This window comes from Taudactylus pleione, unplaced genomic scaffold, assembly GCF_031769625.1.
Source record: "Taudactylus pleione unplaced genomic scaffold, aTauple2 ptg000377l, whole genome shotgun sequence".
NCBI lineage: Eukaryota > Metazoa > Chordata > Amphibia > Anura > Myobatrachidae > Taudactylus > Taudactylus pleione.
Genome location: NW_028284778.1, coordinates 3760235 through 3777561, shown reverse-complemented (window position 1 = coordinate 3777561; position 17327 = coordinate 3760235). Strand labels below are relative to the sequence as shown.

The window sequence follows — 17327 nt, the reverse complement described above, 5'->3', positions numbered from 1 at the left end:
GTGTTCTCTTATGATTATTGTACAGGAAGAGCAGCCTCTGGTGCCCTGTTATTATTATTGTTATGCAGGGAAGCAGCCTCTGATGTCCTTTTATTATTATACAGGGGAAGCAGCCTCTGGTGTCTCCTATTATTAATTATTATTATTATTATACAAGAGGAGCAGCCTCTGGTGTCTAGTTATTATTAAATGCTGCTCCTCCTGTATAACAACAACAGGACACCAGAGGCTGCTCCCCCTGTATAAAAATAAAATAATAATAAGAGGACACAAGAGGCTGCTCCCCCTCTATAATAATAAGAGGACACCAGAGGCTGCTCTCCCTGTATAATAATAATAATCATTATTATTATTAATAATATTAATAATAATAATAATAATGGGACATCAGAGGCTATAATAATAAAATAATAATAATAGACACCAGAGGCTGCTCTCCCTGTATAATAATAATAGGACACCAGAAGCTATAATAAGAAGACACCAGAAGCTATAATAAGAAGACACCAGAGGCTGCTCCCCCTCTATAATAATAAGAAGACACCACAGGCTGCTCCCCCTGTATAACAATAACAACAGGACACCAGAGGCTGCTCCTCCTGTATAAGAGGACACCACAGGCTGTCCCCCCCTGTATAATAATAATAATAATAAGAGGACACCACAGGCTGCTCCCCCTGTATAATAAGAGGACACCAGAGGCTGCTCCCCGTGTATAATAATGAGAGGACACCACAGGCTGCTCCCCCTGTATAATAATGAGAGGACACCACAGGCTGATCCCCTGTATAATAATAATGAGAGGACACCACAAGCTGCTCCCCTTGTATAATAATAAGGACAGCACAGGCTGCCCCCCTGTATAATAATAATGAGAGGACACCACAGGCTACTCTCCTGTATAATAATAATAATAATAATGAGAGGACACCACAGGCTGCCCCGCCTATATAACAGTATATACCTATCATTACCCGCCGTCAGGCACAGCCATGTCTCCTCTTTGTTTCCACCAACTCGGAGCAGTCACCCAGAGGCAGCAGCTATAAAAATAAAAATTAACTTCTACTATTTTTTTGAAACCGGGCGGGAGCGGATGGGACGCACAAGGCCCCAGGATAGGAAGAAGGGTGGAACGCATAGGCCGGAAGTAGGATGGAACGCACAGGCCACAAGTAGGATGGAACGCACAGGCCGGAAGTAGGATGGAACGCACAGGCCGGAAGTAGGATGGAACGCACAGGCCGGATGTGTCTGGAGGAATGCAAAGGTTGTTACCTAACAAAAAAAAAAAAAAGGCTCTTCCGCAAAACCCGGAAATCAGATAGACCGCAAAGGCGAAAATTCGGTGGAACACACGGAACGAAGTTCGGGTAGAAGTGGATCTCACGGGATTGAAGTTTGTATAAAACCTTTCTGCCAGAGTGTGAGTACACATACATACTTACATAGGGGATGTAGTTATGACGGTCTCAACCCCGAGTGCGGAAACCCGGCAAGGGATTTAACATAGGCGTCGAAATACCGACGCCTATGTTAATCCCGATGCCGGAACGCAGAGGACGCCCATTCCCATACATAGACATAGAGCTCTATATACGTAGATATAACACACATATGTCCTACTCATGGATTTATGACCTCTTGTGTCCCACCTCATGGTACTTTCTGCTCACCTGGCATCTTACTGATGCCCTCACCATATCCTCACACTGTTCCCCTCGTACCTTACTCATTCTCTCACCACAGCCTCCTACTACTGCTCACCTGGTGCCTTACAGATACCCTCACCATAGCCTCATAATACTGCTCCCCTGGTATCTTATTGATGTCCTCACCATTGCCTCCTACTTCTGCTCATCTGGTACCTTAGTGATGTCCTTACCATAGCCTCCTACTACTGCTCACCTGGTGCCTTACTGATGCCCCCACCATAGCCTCACACTACTGCTCACCTGGTTCCTTACTGTTGTACTCACCATAGCCTCCTACTACTGCTCACCTGGTATCTTACTAATACCCTCACCATAGCCTCCTACGACTGCTCCCTTGGTGCCTTACTGATGCCCTCACACTACTGCTCCCCTGGTACCTTACTGATGCCCACACCATAGCCTCATACTATTGCTCCCCTGGTGCCTTACTGATTTCCTCGCCATAGCCTCATACTACTGCTCCACTGGTACCTTACTGCTGCCCTCACCATAGCCTCCTACTACTGCTCATCTGGTTCCTTACTGATGTCCTCACCATAGCCTCATACTACTGCTCACCTGGTTCCTTACTGATGTCCTCACCATAGCCTCATACTACTGCTCACCTGGTTCCTTACTGATGTCTTCATAGCCTCATACTACTGCTCACCTGGTACCTTAGTGATGTCCTCACCATAGCCTCATACTACTGCTCACCTGGTACCTTACTGATGTCCTCACCATAGCATCATACTACTGCTCACCTGGTACCTTACTGATGCCACCATAGGCTCATTCTACTGGTAATGTTACCCAGTCACTCTTGTCTGACCTACCTACAGGGAAACACCAGCTATTACTGACTCCTCTACATCTAGGCTTGGTGGTGTAGTCTTGAGTCTCCCACTTCCCTAAACACCTACAGTTACTCCATTTGTGGAACAGAAGACTTATTTCTTGGTGAAGGTTCGACAGATCCTAAAATAAGGGAACCCCTCCCTAGCCTTATGACATTCAGGGTTAATGATAAAGTTACTTTACTCTTTTGGGAAGGGTGTGAATGTACCAAGCCTTGTAAACTTACTGTGTTCACTTTTAAACCTTTTTGTTTAGGGCACATTATGCACACATGAACTCATGGGCTTTTTATAAAAATAAATCTGAAATCTAACGTAAGGAATTGGAAATCTTGGGGAATTTCAAAGTGACATCACTGTTATCTCTATTACTAACACAGTGATCTGACTGGGGAGATGAGGGAGTCTGGGATTGTCACAGTGACATCACTCTTATCCCTATTACTAATACAGGGACATGACTGGAGAGGTGAGGGAGTCTGGGAGTGTCACAGTGACATCATTCTTATCTCTATTGCTAACACAGGGACCTGACTGGAGAGGTGAGGGAGTCTGGGAGTGTCACAGTGACATCACTCTTATCCCTATTACTAATACAGGGACCCGACTGGGGAGGTGAGGGAGTCTGGGAGTGTCACAGTGACATCATTCTAATCTTTATTATTAACACAGGGACCTGACTGGGGGGAGGTGAGGGAGTATGGGAATGGCACAGTGACATCACTATTATCTCTATTACTAACACAGGGACCTGACTGGGGAGGTGAGGGAGTCTGGGAGTGTCACAGTGACATCACTATTATCTCTATTATTAACACAGGGACCTGACTGGGGAGGTGAGGGGGTCTGGGAGTGTCACAGTGACATCACTATTATCTCTATTACTAACACATGGACCTGACTGGGGAGGTGAGAGAGTCTGGGAGTGTCACAGTGACATCACTCTTATCTCTATTACTAACACATGGACCTGACTGGGGAGGTGAGAGAGTCTGGGAGTGTCACAGTGACATCACTATTATCTCTATTACTAACACATGGACCTGACTGGGGAGGTGAGAGAGTCTGGGAGTGTCACAGTGACTTCGCTCATATATCTTTCAATTAAGCATTGACGATTGGAGGGCTGAGGCGTCTTGGTGACAAACTATGTGACTCCAGTCCTAGAAGGTCTTTTTGTGTTTGGAGTCAGAGAGGATCACTCCTATAACTGTGACTAAGGGCCTGATTCAGCAAGGAACGCAGATGAGAATTTGCACGCAGTCATCCGATTGTTGCGTTCTGCGCATGCATCTTAGTGTGCGAACCGGCCACTGCGATCGGGAAGCAATCACCGTCACATCATAAAGTGGTTGACAGGAAGTGGTTGTTTGGGGGTGGGGAAGGGGGGGGGTCCAGTGCGTTTAATCGCTCTTACAGGGGCTTGTATGAATTAGCCATTGCGATGGCATACTCAGCCTGAGCTCTCATTGCGTGCAGGAAGTTTAGCAGTTTGTGAGTGAGGTCAGGTCAACCACAACTGTACGTATGTGTCCGATCTTACTCAATGTTACCGACTCTTTCGCACGCTTGCAAAGGTATTGCGGATGCAAGTAAAGGGAAGTGGGCGGCTGGATAAAGTGGTGGGCGTCTTTATATTTTGCTGTGATCGCTTCATTTGCATATTTTCGTAGCGAGCGGGTGCGTGCGATTGTAGACTCGCGTTCCGTGCTGAATCAGGCCCTAAGTCGGAAAGATAAATAACCAAACTATTTTATATCTCCTTACATTTTGCAATATAATTTTTGACCTTCAGCTTCTGTGAGATCATCTATAGAAACATTAGTATTTAAATATTCTTTTGATATTATGTACATTACATTATAGATATTTTCCTATAAGTGGTGGGTAGTAGATAACAAAATTGAAAGGTGATGCTAATCCAGTTTATTGTGGTTCTATACTCAGCAGTTTCTTCAATAAACATAAATTAAGAAACCAAAAAAAAAAAGACACAAGGGTCTGTACAAGGACGTGACGATGGAGAATCACCGGCACCGCATATCACCGGGTAAGATGAGACTTTCATTTATTGTATAGTGGACAACTGGTTAGATGGTCACCTATATACACACATCATCTGATAATCACATATATACAATGTACTCAGTCACTTTGTGTCTCCTACAGATGTACCCAGTAACAGAGATACCCCAGAGAGATGTCCCCGTCCTCTGTATTCCCAGGACTGTACAGAGGAGAATCACAGGACCCCACAGGAGGATCAGGTAGACGGGATTTAGGGTCTTGCCAAATATCAAAGTGACTGTCCCTATATTATGTGTAGAGAAATTGTGTGTCTCTAATACTCAAGTTTTCTATTATTTAATCTTGTTTAATAAAATCAGACATTATTAAAGTGTTATTTTATTGTTAATTAGGGTGAATATGTGACTTATATCATGGTAGAATTTATAGAAGTGGAAGAAGAGATGTATGTGAGGGGTGATCTGCAGTGTAAGGAGGAGGAAATCCCTACAGACATCAGCACAGGTGAGTAATAATCACTAAGTACAGAAAAGTTCTATATTCTTGAATTTTTTTTTTATGACGCTCACATTTTATCATTTTATGCACCACTTAACAGAGACTATTTAGTTATTCACATCAGTCCTTGCCCCAGGGATGGTTACAGTCTTCATTGGCTACACATACACAGAATTTGAATGTAAATGTACTTGTGTATAACCCATATTTATGAATTTCCCTGCAACTTAACTGTGACCGTGGTACGCGTTCGACATCCCGGTGGTCAGGCCAGTCAGAACCCTAGCGCCGGGATGCCAAAGGTAAGTATCGGGGGATTAGGGGGGGGGTTGATGGTTAGGCACGGGGGGGGGGGGGGGGGTTAGGGTTAGGCACCAAAGAGGTAGGGAGAGGGGGAGAGTTAGCATACCGACCATCAAGTGTCAGTATGCTAGCCCTTCCGGAGTGCCTACGTCTGGATTCTAACAGCCGGGATCCCGAGCGCTGGCATCTCATACGATTATGTGACTGCTTCCCCTCTCTTTCTGTAGTAAATACAGAGCAAAAAAGATTTTCTTCTTCAGGGTCCATAGGGATCCACAGGGAATAACCATGGAGTGTGTGTGCTTGGAGTGATCCGGGCACCAACCAGTCAAAGCTTTTAGCTCCCAGGATGCACCGCTCCTCCTCCATATAAACCCCGCCCCCAGCCACAGGCAGACAGTTTTTTCGTTTGATGCTGGAGAGGATGTTCGCACCTTTTTAACAGGGGGACTGCTAAAGTAGTCCCAAGCTTCTCATTTTATGAGTGTTTTTTTTTTTTTTTTTGTGAAGGATGGTCTGTGTGCTATTTGTTATGTATCACCAGAACAGCCCACCTTACCACCACCCGTCCAGGAGCCACCTTGGGTGTCCTCCTTGTCCCAGGTTATGACGCAGCTAGCGCGAATCGCTTGTCAGAATATGGGGTCTATTTACTAAGCTGTGTGAGGAGATAAAGTGGACAGTGATAAGGTACCAGCCAATCAGCTCCTAACTGCCATTTTTCAAAAACAGCCTGTGAGATGGCACTTAGGAGGTGATTGGCTGGTACCTTACCACCGTTCACTTTATCTCCTAACACTGCTTAGTAAATAGACCCCTATGGCTCATATGTCTGCCGCCTATCATCGTATGTTACAGGCGGACAAACCTTTAGCCACTAAAGCACATAGGATGCTGGAGGCTGCCTATCAGTGCTTTCAGATTCTGATCTATCGTCTGAGGAGGCAGATGATGCACACGCTTTTTTTCCCGGGACCTTCTCGGGTGAAGAGGACCATCATTTAACGGTGGATGTCCCTTCCCTAGTGACATTGGTTAAATCAATCCTGAATATAGAGGAACCGGCTCCTAAGCCTAAAACCCCGGTGTTTAAACGCCAGAAGGTGGTTAAGGCTGGATCCCTCAATCAGAACAGCTCACTGGGTTCTTGGGGGAAGCATGGCTTACACCTGGCAAACGGTTCCAGATTCCAAAAAGACTAAAGTCTTGTTACCCTTTCCCATTTGGTGTGTGTACTAAGTGGGAAGTCCCTCCTATGGTTGATGCTCACGTGGCATGCTTAATCCGAAGCTCTACGCTGCCTATACCGTCTGCATCCTCCCTTAAGGATGCCACGGATAGGAAACTGGAAACTTGTCTTATATCAGTTTACTCATTTTCTGGCACTTTTAGTTGGCCGGCTATGGCCGCAGCCTGGATAGCTAAGGCTATTGAAGGATGGACAGAGGTTCTTGAAGACAGCCTGCCAACAGACGCTACCAGGTAACAACTGGCCTACATCTCCTATATCCGGGAAGCGGCTTCTTATTTGGGAGAAGCTGCATTGGCTACTGGACTCCTTGCCTATAAGGCATCTGCCACCTCGGTGGTTGCCCGCAGGGTCCTTTGGCTACGATCCTGGAAAGCGGACACAGAATCCAAGAAGGCCCTTGAATCCCTTCCCTGGACTCTGGCTGTTCGGCATGGAATTGGTCAAAATCGTAGATCCCATAGCAGCCTCAAAATCTGCTTTTTCTTCTTCAAGGTCCATAGGGATCCACAGGGATACCATGAGGAATATTATGGTTGGAGACCAGGCACCAAACAGTTAAAGCTTTAGGTCACAGGATGCCTCGGGTCCTCCTCCATATACACCCCGCCCCTAGCCATAGGACTTCAGTTGTTCGTTTGGTGCGGCAGGATCAAGACGTGCCTTTGTAACGGGACTGCTCTGGCAGTCGTAAGATTTTATTTTATGTTTTATTTTGTGTTTTTGGGTTGGCAATACTAAGCGTCTAAATTAAGACTCATTTACTGCGACTCCATCTTCCTCCACCGGGCCGCAACACCAGTAACCGGGCTGGTGATTTCGGTGGGTCATGGCTAAGCTTGCTAACCGCAATGCTGCGACCTGGTCTGCAACCGGACGCACGGAGATGTCAGGTAAGGCGATTTCTCGCTTCTGGTGTCAGAGGCGCACTTTTACAGAGAATATTTTTGGTCATTCACATTAGTCACCTTTCCCAGTGGAACTTACAATCTTTCAGCTGCAGGGTCCATAGGGCTCCACAGGAGACCTTGGGGTATAGGCGATGGCTTTGCTGTTGGGCGCCACGTAATTAAATTCCCCGCCTCCCAGGATGCATAATGGGCCCCCTCCTATATCCCGCCCCCAGACCAAGGCACCGTCAGTTTCGTAGGTGCCCGGCCGGAGTCGGGTCACTGCAAGGGGGCTGCGCAGATAGCCCCAGAAGAGAAGATGAGCGTTCAGCACGGACTGTCCAGCGGACGCCCGTGCTTCCGCTCCGTCACCACAGACGCCGGTACAGATCCGGGGATCTCGGCGGGGCTCCAGGGTCTCAGCTAGCAGGGACCCCGGAGGGTCCCTGGACTGTGGCCGGATTGTACGGGGGCTTAAGGTAAGCAGCGGGTGTCTGCGGTAGGCACACGCTGATACACAGTCCGGTGTCTGTCCTCAGGGTTGGGGGCTCCCTGAGGAAGGCTGCTCAGTGGAGCTAGGCACTGTGCCTGCGCTACCACTGGACCACCAGCGGGCCGACGTTTTCAAATAAGCACCAGCTTTCCAGGGGTTAATTGCATGCCAGGGGAGTACTCCTTCCCTGTACAGCGCAGCCGGCTCCTCCCCAGCTGCATTAGGCGCCTTTCCACTGCGGTCTGGCACGCTTGTGCTGCACTCCTCATACAGGTCCGCCTCCTCTGAGCTCCGGCAGCCATTTTAAGGCAACGCTGGCCTATTCATGTGGTGCGGAGCCTGGGTCCCCCTACATACCTCTCTTCCAAGCAGGTCAGCGTATGTAGCACTTTTTCCTACCAGACTTTAGGTCTGTGTGGTGCTTTTGTAGTGCAGGTATTCTTGCATTGTGTGTGGCTTATGCTAGCGCTGTCTGACTGTAATTCTTTTTCTTCTGTCAGCCATTTTACTATCTTTGTACTTTCCTTCTCACAGCCCTCACGGTGCAAGTACTGTGCACTTCACAGGTTTAAATATACAACATGTGCTGTCACATACAGCAGTTTTGATCATGTCTGGGAGTGAATCCGGACAGTTTGATGCTCCTCTCCTGCAGTCCTGCTCTAGGCGCTAGGCAGGCTTGGGAGAGCGGTAAATTTTTATTGGAGGATTGTGGACTTACCTGTTCTGCTTTGGCAGGTTCGTCTGCTGGGACCAGGTCTGCGCAGGAGCCTCCCTGGGCTTGCTTTGCACAAGCTTTAAATGCCCTTGTAGGACGTTTGGCAGCTTTCCCCATGTAACCTCATATGGGGTTTATGCAGCAGGCGGTAGCGCCATTTCCTGTGCTGGGTGTATCCAGGCAGGTGGTAATGACTACACAACCATCACCATCTCAGGTGTTGCCAGAGCCTATGTGGATTAACTCTTTTTCCGCTATGGTGCAAAACCTGACGGATATGTTGTAGAGTGAATCTCCTCTGCGACCTTCTAAGAAAAATCTATTGTCGTCTCAGTCAACGCATTATGAGGATGATGACATAACATCAGACGATGGGGAGATACATGACTTATCGGACTCTGAGCCCCCTCAGAGGGATACTGAGCCTAAGTCGAGAATTTATGTACACGGCCTTATACGTGTGGTGCGTGTGGCCATGGTAAATGGGATGAGGACTCCCCGGCCGCCAAATCTAGACATTCTTATTTCAAGGAGGTTAAAAGTACTGCTACAGTTGTCCTCTGTCTGATCAGTTGGTGGAGCATTTGGAGGAGGTTTGGAAATCTCAGGGCAAATGGTTTCGGCCTCAAAAGAGGTTGACTTATGCTTATCCATTTGAGGATAATTATTTCTCTAAATGGGAAACTTCTCCTCGGGTGGATTCTCACATTACACGCCTGGTAAAAAGTGCGACTCTACCTATGCCGTCCATGTCATCTTTAAAGGATGTTACAGATAGAAAGGTGAAGGTATATTTAAAGTCCATTTATTCACTTTCAGGAGGGGCTTCCAGACCAGCTATGGCAGGGGTCAGGGAACTTTTTTACCTTTTACCCTAAAATATATTAGATACACCGATGTTACCCCCTTGATTTGAAAGGAAGGAAATCCTATAATAGTGCCTCCATAGTTATGCCCCTGTAGCAGTACCCCCATATAGTGCCCCTGTAGTAGTTCCCCCATATAGTGCCGCTTGTACAAAAAAAAAACCACTTAATCCCCGCTCCTGCATCCGCCGCCGTCCTGTCCGCCCGGCTGTTCCTCGGCACTATGGGAGAGACGTCATGACGTCTCTCCCATAGTGCGCATGGAGAGAGCCGGAAGCTGGAGTTCAGAAGAGAAGTCCAGCCTTCGACTGACGCGGCGCTGCATGGAAGGAGCCGGGTTCCCGCTGGTAATAACATCTCAGCGGGCGTCCGGCTTAGAGCCTTCCTGCGGTGCTACTGGGGGTAATGGACGGACAGCCGGGCATGCAATGATTAATATGCATGCCCGGCTGTCCGTCCATTATCCCTAGGAATTTCATTTTTATCCCATTTGGGATAATTTACCTCTGTTACCTGACCAGTGAGCTATGGCCATCTGCTGGGTGGCCAGGGCCATGGAACGCTGGGCGAACTCTCTGGAGGTGTCCTTACCTTTTGGATGTTACCAGTGAGCAGATTGAACTGGTAGGTTATCTCAGGGATTCAGCCACATATGCCAATGAGGCTGCTTGGGATATTAGCCTCCTAACATCCAGAATTTCAGCTGCGGCCGTTTCGGCGCGTCGCTCTCTTTGGCTGCGGTCAAACGCAGAGTCTAAGAAAGGGCTGGAGTGTTTACCCTTTAATGGAAAAGTCTTGTTTGGTCCTGACTTGGACAAGATTGTGGATACCTTGGCAACTGCAAAGTCTGCTTGTCTCCCCTCAGCCCTGGTTCCTTCAGGATGTGGGACCTCGTCCTTTCAGACCTATCGTCCTCAGGGAAAGTCTAAAGTTCAGTCATTCCCTAGGCCTGCAGGAGCCAAGAAGGTTGCAAAGGCCTTGGAACTCCAGAAAGTTATGTTCTATGCTCCAGGCGGGAGTCATAGTGCCGGTACCGGATCCTCAGATGGGAACGGGCTATTATTCCAACCTCTTTCTGGTTCCAAAACCAAACTGTTCTTACTGGCTTATACTCAACCTCAAGTCCCTGAACAAATTTCTCAGAGTTCCTCGGTTCAAAATGGAAACCCTGTGGTCCATTATACTGGCTATGGAACCTGGGGACTTTATGGTTTCCCTGGATATTCAGGATGCATACCTGCATATCCCGATTGCTTCGACTCACCAGAGGTGCTACAACAACACTACCAGTTTCAGGCCCTGCCGTTTGGCCTGTCTATGGCACCAAGGGTGTTTACCAAGGTTATGGCGGTAATGGCGGCCCATCTGTGACTGCAAGGGGTCCGCCTGTTGCCTTACCTGGATGACCTTCTGCTCCTAGCCAGGTCTCCAGAGGTACTTCTCCACCATCTCCAACTGACAATCTCGGTACTGCAGTCTCACAGGTGTATAATCAACTGGACGAAGTCCTCCCTGTCTCCCTCACAGAGGATGCCCCATCTCGGAGCGTTGTTGGATTCTCAGTAGCAGAGGATCTTTCTGACCAGGGACAAGATCTCCACCTTGCAGACGCGGGTACGCAAATGCTTGCACAGTCGCCGAGTGTCGGTTCACTCAGCAATGCAGTTGCTGGGCTCCATGGTGTCGACGTTTGACATGTTGGAGTATGCCCAGTTTCATTCCCGGCCTCTGTAGTCTCTGATCCTCGCCAGGTGGGATGGATCTTCTCATTGGATTCGGACACAAACACTGGTGCTCTCTCCGGCAGTGCGTCTGTCTCTGTCCTGGTGGCTTCAGACGGATCACCTCACCAAGGGGCACCCCTTCTGGATTCCGGACTGGGTCCTTCTGATGACGGACGCCTGACTCCGCGGTTAGGGTGCAGTGATAGGTCCACACTTCTTCCAGGGAAGGTGGACAGACGAGGAGTTCGCACTCCCGATAAACATAGTGGAACTTCGGGCGGTCTTCAAGGCTCTACAACAAGCCAGACTCATACTACACGGAAAACCCGTGCAGGTACAGACGGACAACGCCACAACGGTGGCTTACATCAGCCGTCAAGGAGGAACTTGAAGTCGAGCAGCACTAACAGAAGTGTCTCGCATTCTGGCATGGGCAGAAGGCAATCTTCCTGCCATATCAGCGGTGTTCATACCAGAAGTACTAAACTGGGAAGCAGACTTCCTCAGCTGTCACGACGTGCATCCATGGGAGTGGTCTCTTCACCAGGAAGTATTTCAGCTCCTAGTGGACAAGTGGGGTCTTCCAGAGATAGACCTCATGGCATCTCGTCACAATCGCAAGCTGACGATGTTCGGGTCCAGAACAAGGGACACCGAGGCTCTTCTGGTAGACACTCTGTCGGTCAAGTGGACTTTCCAGTTGGCTTACCTCTTTCCTTCGTTCTCCCGGCTTCCTCGAGTTCTTTGAAAATTCAAAGAAGAAGGCGGCACGATCCTGCTAGTGGCTTCGGCATGGCCAAGGCATCACTGGTACTCTGATCTTCAGTGTCTCTCCTTCGACACTCCTTTGCTGTTGCCTCAACGTCCGGACCTGTTGTCTCAAGGTCCTTGCCTTTACCCTGACCTGGGTCGTATGTCTTTGATGGCTTGGCTCTTGAGACATGCCTCCTAAGGTCAAAAGGTTTTTCTAGCTCTGTGGTCAACACCATGCTCAGAGCATGGAAGCCGGCTTCTGTCAGGATTTACCATAGGGTATGGCATACCTATTTGATTGGTGTCGGCCTAGAGGTTACGACCCCCAGGTTTTCAGGATATCCAGAGTGTTGGCTTTCTTGCAGGCGGGTTTGGACCTTGGTCTTCACCTGGCTTCACTGAAGGTGCATGTTTCTGCCCTTTCTGTTTGGTTCCGGTGTAGGATTGCTCCCCCTCCCAATGTCCGCACCTTTATGCAAGGTGTTCTTCGTATCCAGCCTCCCTTCGTCCAGTGGCTCCTTTGGATCTGGCTGTGGTCCTGACGAGTACATTTGGACCCCTGGGCACAGTGGATTTTAAATGGCTTTCGGCTAAGACTGTATTCCTTCTGGCTACTGCTTCAGCTAGGAGGGTGTCAGTTTTGGGGGCTCTCTCCTGTCGCCCTCCGTTTCTGATCTTTCACCAGGACAGGGCGGTGCTTCGGACTCACCCTTGGTTCCTTCCCAAGGTGGTTTCTAGTTTCCACATTAATGAGGAAATTATAGTACCGGCCTTTAATTCCCCTGACCTCTCAGCAGGTGAGGCCTCAATGGATGTAGTACGGGCTCTCAGGATTTATGTGGACCGTACCCAGCTCCCTTCCCAAAGTCGGACTCTTTGGGCCAGTGCGCACGCGCGACCCCATAGCAAGTGAGAACTTCACTCGCAGCAAAACAGGGCGGCTGTCGATGTTGATCGACAGCTCACCTCGTTTGGTAGGGAGGTTGCTGAACAAACAAGAGACATTTCCGAAGGAACGCCTGCCATTTGTGGGCGGCCCTATTGACATCACTCATGATGTCAGTAGTGGACCTCCGGCTATATTAGAGCTGAAAGTCCACTCGGCATTGCGAGTGCTGAGACCCTACCTACCTTAGGGTCTCCTCGCAATGCCGATGGTCCTGATAATCGTGATCCTCTCCTGCCCGCTCGCACTAGCTGTGGGTGGGCACCCACAGCTTGGCGAGCTGACAAGCAAAAAAATATATATTCACCGCCCTGATTCAGAGTGTGCGCTCGCAAATAGCGAGCGGCTCTGAATCAGGCCCCAAGTCCATAAGGAGATCAGATTCACTCTTTGTGTTATATGGATTCACAAAAGAGGTTGGCCAGCAAACAAGCAAACCTTGTCACGCTGGCTTCGTATGACCATTTCTCAGGTCTATACAGAGGCTGCTCTTCCTGTTCCTAACAAGGTGACAGCACATTACACTCGGTCTGTTAGACCATCGTGGGTGGTTAGACAGGGCGCCTCTGCTGAACAGCTCTGCAAGGCAGCCACTTGGTCTGCCGTTAATACGTTCAGAAAGTTTTATGCTTTTGATATGTATACATCCTAGGATGCATTCTTTTTGACGGCGTATTCTCCTCTCTACTCAGGAGCGTCCCCACCCTTAAGGGAACTGCTTTAGGACGTCCCACGGTAATTCCTGTGGACCCTATGGAACCCGTAGAAGAAATATAGAATTATGGTATAACATACCTTTTTGATCATTCTTTTTGTCAAGGTACATAGGGTCCACAGGGCACCCTCCCTGATGCACCTGGCCTCAGATGGACCTGTTCTTAAGCTATATGTCACAGATTCCCTCATTGCTTGTTGTGTTTCTTGTGCAATTTTTCTTTCTTCTCCACTCTCCGTCTCTTGCCACAAGGCTTAGTCATGAACAGAATGCCTGTGGCCGGGGGCAGGGTATATAGGGAGGAGGACCAGTGCATGTTGGGAGCTGCAAAGCTTTTGCTGTTTGGTGCATTGGATGCTATCCAACTATATACCCAAGGTAATTCCTGTGGACCCTATGGACCTTGAAAAAAAAGAATTATCAAAGGTATGTTATACCATAATTCTGTATTTTCTCTTTGCCATCTCCTCAGCCCACAGAGTCTCTGATTTGGCAGCACTCTTCTGTCTACCCAGGCTGGTTACCTCCCTAAAGTGGTATCCCAATTCCTTTTGAATGAAGAGATTGTGGTTCTGGCCTTCCAGTCTTCGGACCTCTCTGCATGTGAAGCTTCCTTGGATGTGGTTTGTGCTCTTTGGATCTATGTGGACCGTACCAACTCCCTTTAGGAAATTGGATTCTCTCTTTGTGTTGTATGGCTTTCCAAGCGGGGTTGGCCAGCTAATAAACAGACTCTGGCTCGATGGCTCCACATGACAATCTCTCAGGCTTACAAACAAGCTGATCTCCCTGTTCCAAACACGGTTACAGCTCATTCTACTCGGTCTGTGGGACCATCATGGGCGTTTCAACGTGGTGCTTCTGCTGAACAATTGTGCAGGGCGGCCACGTGGTCTTCCATCCACACTTTTCCCAGGTTCTAAGCCTTTGACGCCTTTTGCCTCTCGGGATGATTCCTTTGGGCGCTGGATTCTCCTTTCTTCTCAGGAGTGTCCATCCCCATGGACCCTGAAGAAGAAAATAAGAGTTATGTTATACTTACCTTTATTAACTCGTTTTTTCTTCAAGGTCCATAGGATCCACAGGGCACCCACCCTAAAGCACCTGGCTTCATTGGGTATTGTTCTCTTTGTCACTGATTCCCTAATTTTTTATGAGAGTGTTCTTTCTTCTCTCTCGCATTCCTGTCTTGGGCTTGTTTACAAAACTGTCTGCCTGTGGCTGGAGGCGGGGTATATGTAGAGGAGGACCGGTGCATCCTGGGAGCTAAAACTTTTAACTGGTGCCCGGATCGCTCCAACCACACACACTCCATTGTTATTCCTGTGGATCCTATGGACCTCGAAGAAAAAGTTAACAAAGGTAAGTCTACCATAACTCTTATTATTTTGATCAGGGCTGGCCAAAGCCACTCCCCCACTTCAGCAGACAAGGTATTCTTACATCTCGTCATTACTTCTTCCTGCTTCACCTCGGTAAAGAGGCAAAGTAGGTACAGTTATAGCAACACAATCCGTGCTGGTTTAGAACCCGCCTCTTAGTGAATTTTGCCCTTAGCCTCCATTTAGTGTGCTGAAACTCAAAGCCATTTTCATTGCTGTTGTCTCAGGGTTCTGTTCCGTTGAGGAATTACAATCAAGATCCTCTTATACAAAGCCAGGGCATTACTGCTTGCCATGTCAGAGAATCCTAATAGAAGCAGAACTAAAAGCTCCAGCAATTGCACCAGTTTTTATCCTGGGGATAGAAGATTTAAAAAGTTGTTCCAGAGCAGTTGCATCTTTCGTCCAGGGGAATAGTCCCATCTCAGGGAAATTTTCCAGAAGCTTGCTGACACATGGGGGTCATCCCATGGGAACCCATGGTATCTTGGTTGAACCGAGTGGAGCATCTTGTTTTTTATTGAATCGGTATTCGTACCTCAGTACTGCTTGTTCTCTTCATTAGAACAGGGGCAGGACAGCCTGTCCCTGACCTTCTGAGGGCACCTCTATCATATCTGTGGAGGCTTCCTGGGTAGTGTGGCACAAGCCTCTGGTTACGCATGAGTGTGAGGGCAGTATATGAATGAGCATTGTAGTTGGACAGTGTCACTGGCTAACGTGGCTACCTGTCCCTTCCTGCTGACAGTGCAATGTGTATCATTTTGATATGTTACTAAAATATGGATTTTTGGGTAGAACAGCCCCTAATTGTATGAAAATGTGCTTCTCAATATAAAAACAAGATGTCTATTTCTATACATATATTTTATTTCTAACAGGTGGACTCACAAACAGGAATACTTCGGAGGGACATCTCAGTTTGTTTTCAGACTTTAAAATGGAAGATAACATTGCACAAGATTCCACAAGAGAACGTCCCATGACCTTAAATACACAGCCAGTACATCTCAGTCCAGGTGCATCACCTGATCAGTCTCTGCGTGAGGAATGTTCTCCTGGTGATTCGGACATTGCTCCACATAGTACAGGCCATAGAGGTGATACAGTCTTTCAGTGTTCTGAATGTGACAGATATTTTATATATCATTACAACTTGGTAAGACACCAGAGAAGTCACACAGGGGTGAAGCCATTTCCGTGTTCTTTGTGTGGGAAATCTTTTGCAGAGAAATCAGCTCTTGCTAAACATCAGAGAACTCACACAGGTGAGAAGCCATTTCCATGCTCTGAGTGTGGGAAATGTTTCACAGTCAAATACAATCTTGTTGAACATCAGAGACTTCACACTGGGGAGAAGCCATTTCCATGTTCTGAGTGTGGGAAATGTTTTACAAAGAAATCAGTTCTGGCTAAACATCAGAGAAGTCACACAGGTGAGAAACCATTTCTATGTTCTGAGTGTGGGTAATGTTTTACACAGAAATCATCCCTTCTTACACATCAGAGACTTCACTCATAATAGACACTCAACAGGGAACTACTATTTCTAAATATCCTTTTTTTAACGTAACTGATAAAATTAGGCAGGATTACATTTAAAGAGTGTACACACAATGTTCTATTGACATCACAGAGTTGTGGCGATTACAATCGCCAGTTACACAGTAGATTAACATGTAATCATTTAATTACCACCCACAGACATTAGGGGAGTGTTTGTCATCAGCATGAGACTGTAACTGATCACTCGTGTAACTAATTCCAGCTTCCTTATCATACTAGATATCCGCATTCTACACAGTAATAACAGACCTTGTTATAGTAATGTATAATCCGGCCAGCAGGCTGGAGATATAATGAGAGATCTGTCACTGTGTGGTCATCATAACCTATAATCGAAGGTGTGATGTGGTTCATTTAGTTAGTACTATAATGTATTATTTTGCCACTAATGGTGCATACACACGGTCAGATTTTTCTTCAGATCTGAACAATAACTATTTCAAAAATCGTTCATATCTGAAGGAAAATCTGACATGTCTGAACGATGAATGATGTGCGTTCCCGATGGTCAGATAACGATATCTGACATCTGATGTGTTTGCAGTCAGTTTTGGACGATTTCAGTCATTTTAATGCCGTCAAAAATCGTTCGTAGGTCAAATCGTTCAGATCGTTCATCTGACAAATCTGACCGTGTGTATGCAT

The 17327-nt window shown here is 47.5% G+C and overlaps 3 protein-coding genes across 3 annotated transcripts in view; 2 read left to right on the top strand and 1 right to left on the bottom strand.

The window, feature by feature from the left end:
• Window positions 1–17327, bottom strand: part of LOC148508039 (uncharacterized) — a 171308-nt gene that overhangs the window by 8897 nt on the left and 145084 nt on the right.
• The window catches only part of LOC148508043 (uncharacterized), a 71898-nt gene that overhangs the window by 49419 nt on the left and 5152 nt on the right, over window positions 1–17327 (top strand). The window contains exon 10 of the mRNA XM_088445300.1: window positions 16283–16552. Coding sequence (XP_088301426.1) covers window positions 16283–16552 — 270 coding nt within the window. The remainder of the gene's footprint in view (window positions 1–16282; window positions 16553–17327) is intronic.
• On the top strand, window positions 1316–14289 carry LOC148508044 (uncharacterized). Its single transcript, XM_088445303.1, has 5 exons — window positions 1316–1426; window positions 4502–4601; window positions 4721–4818; window positions 4972–5083; window positions 14207–14289. The coding sequence occupies exons 2-5, from the start codon at window positions 4571–4573 to the stop codon at window positions 14287–14289; spliced, it is 324 nt and encodes a 107-aa protein (XP_088301429.1). The 5' UTR covers window positions 1316–1426; window positions 4502–4570.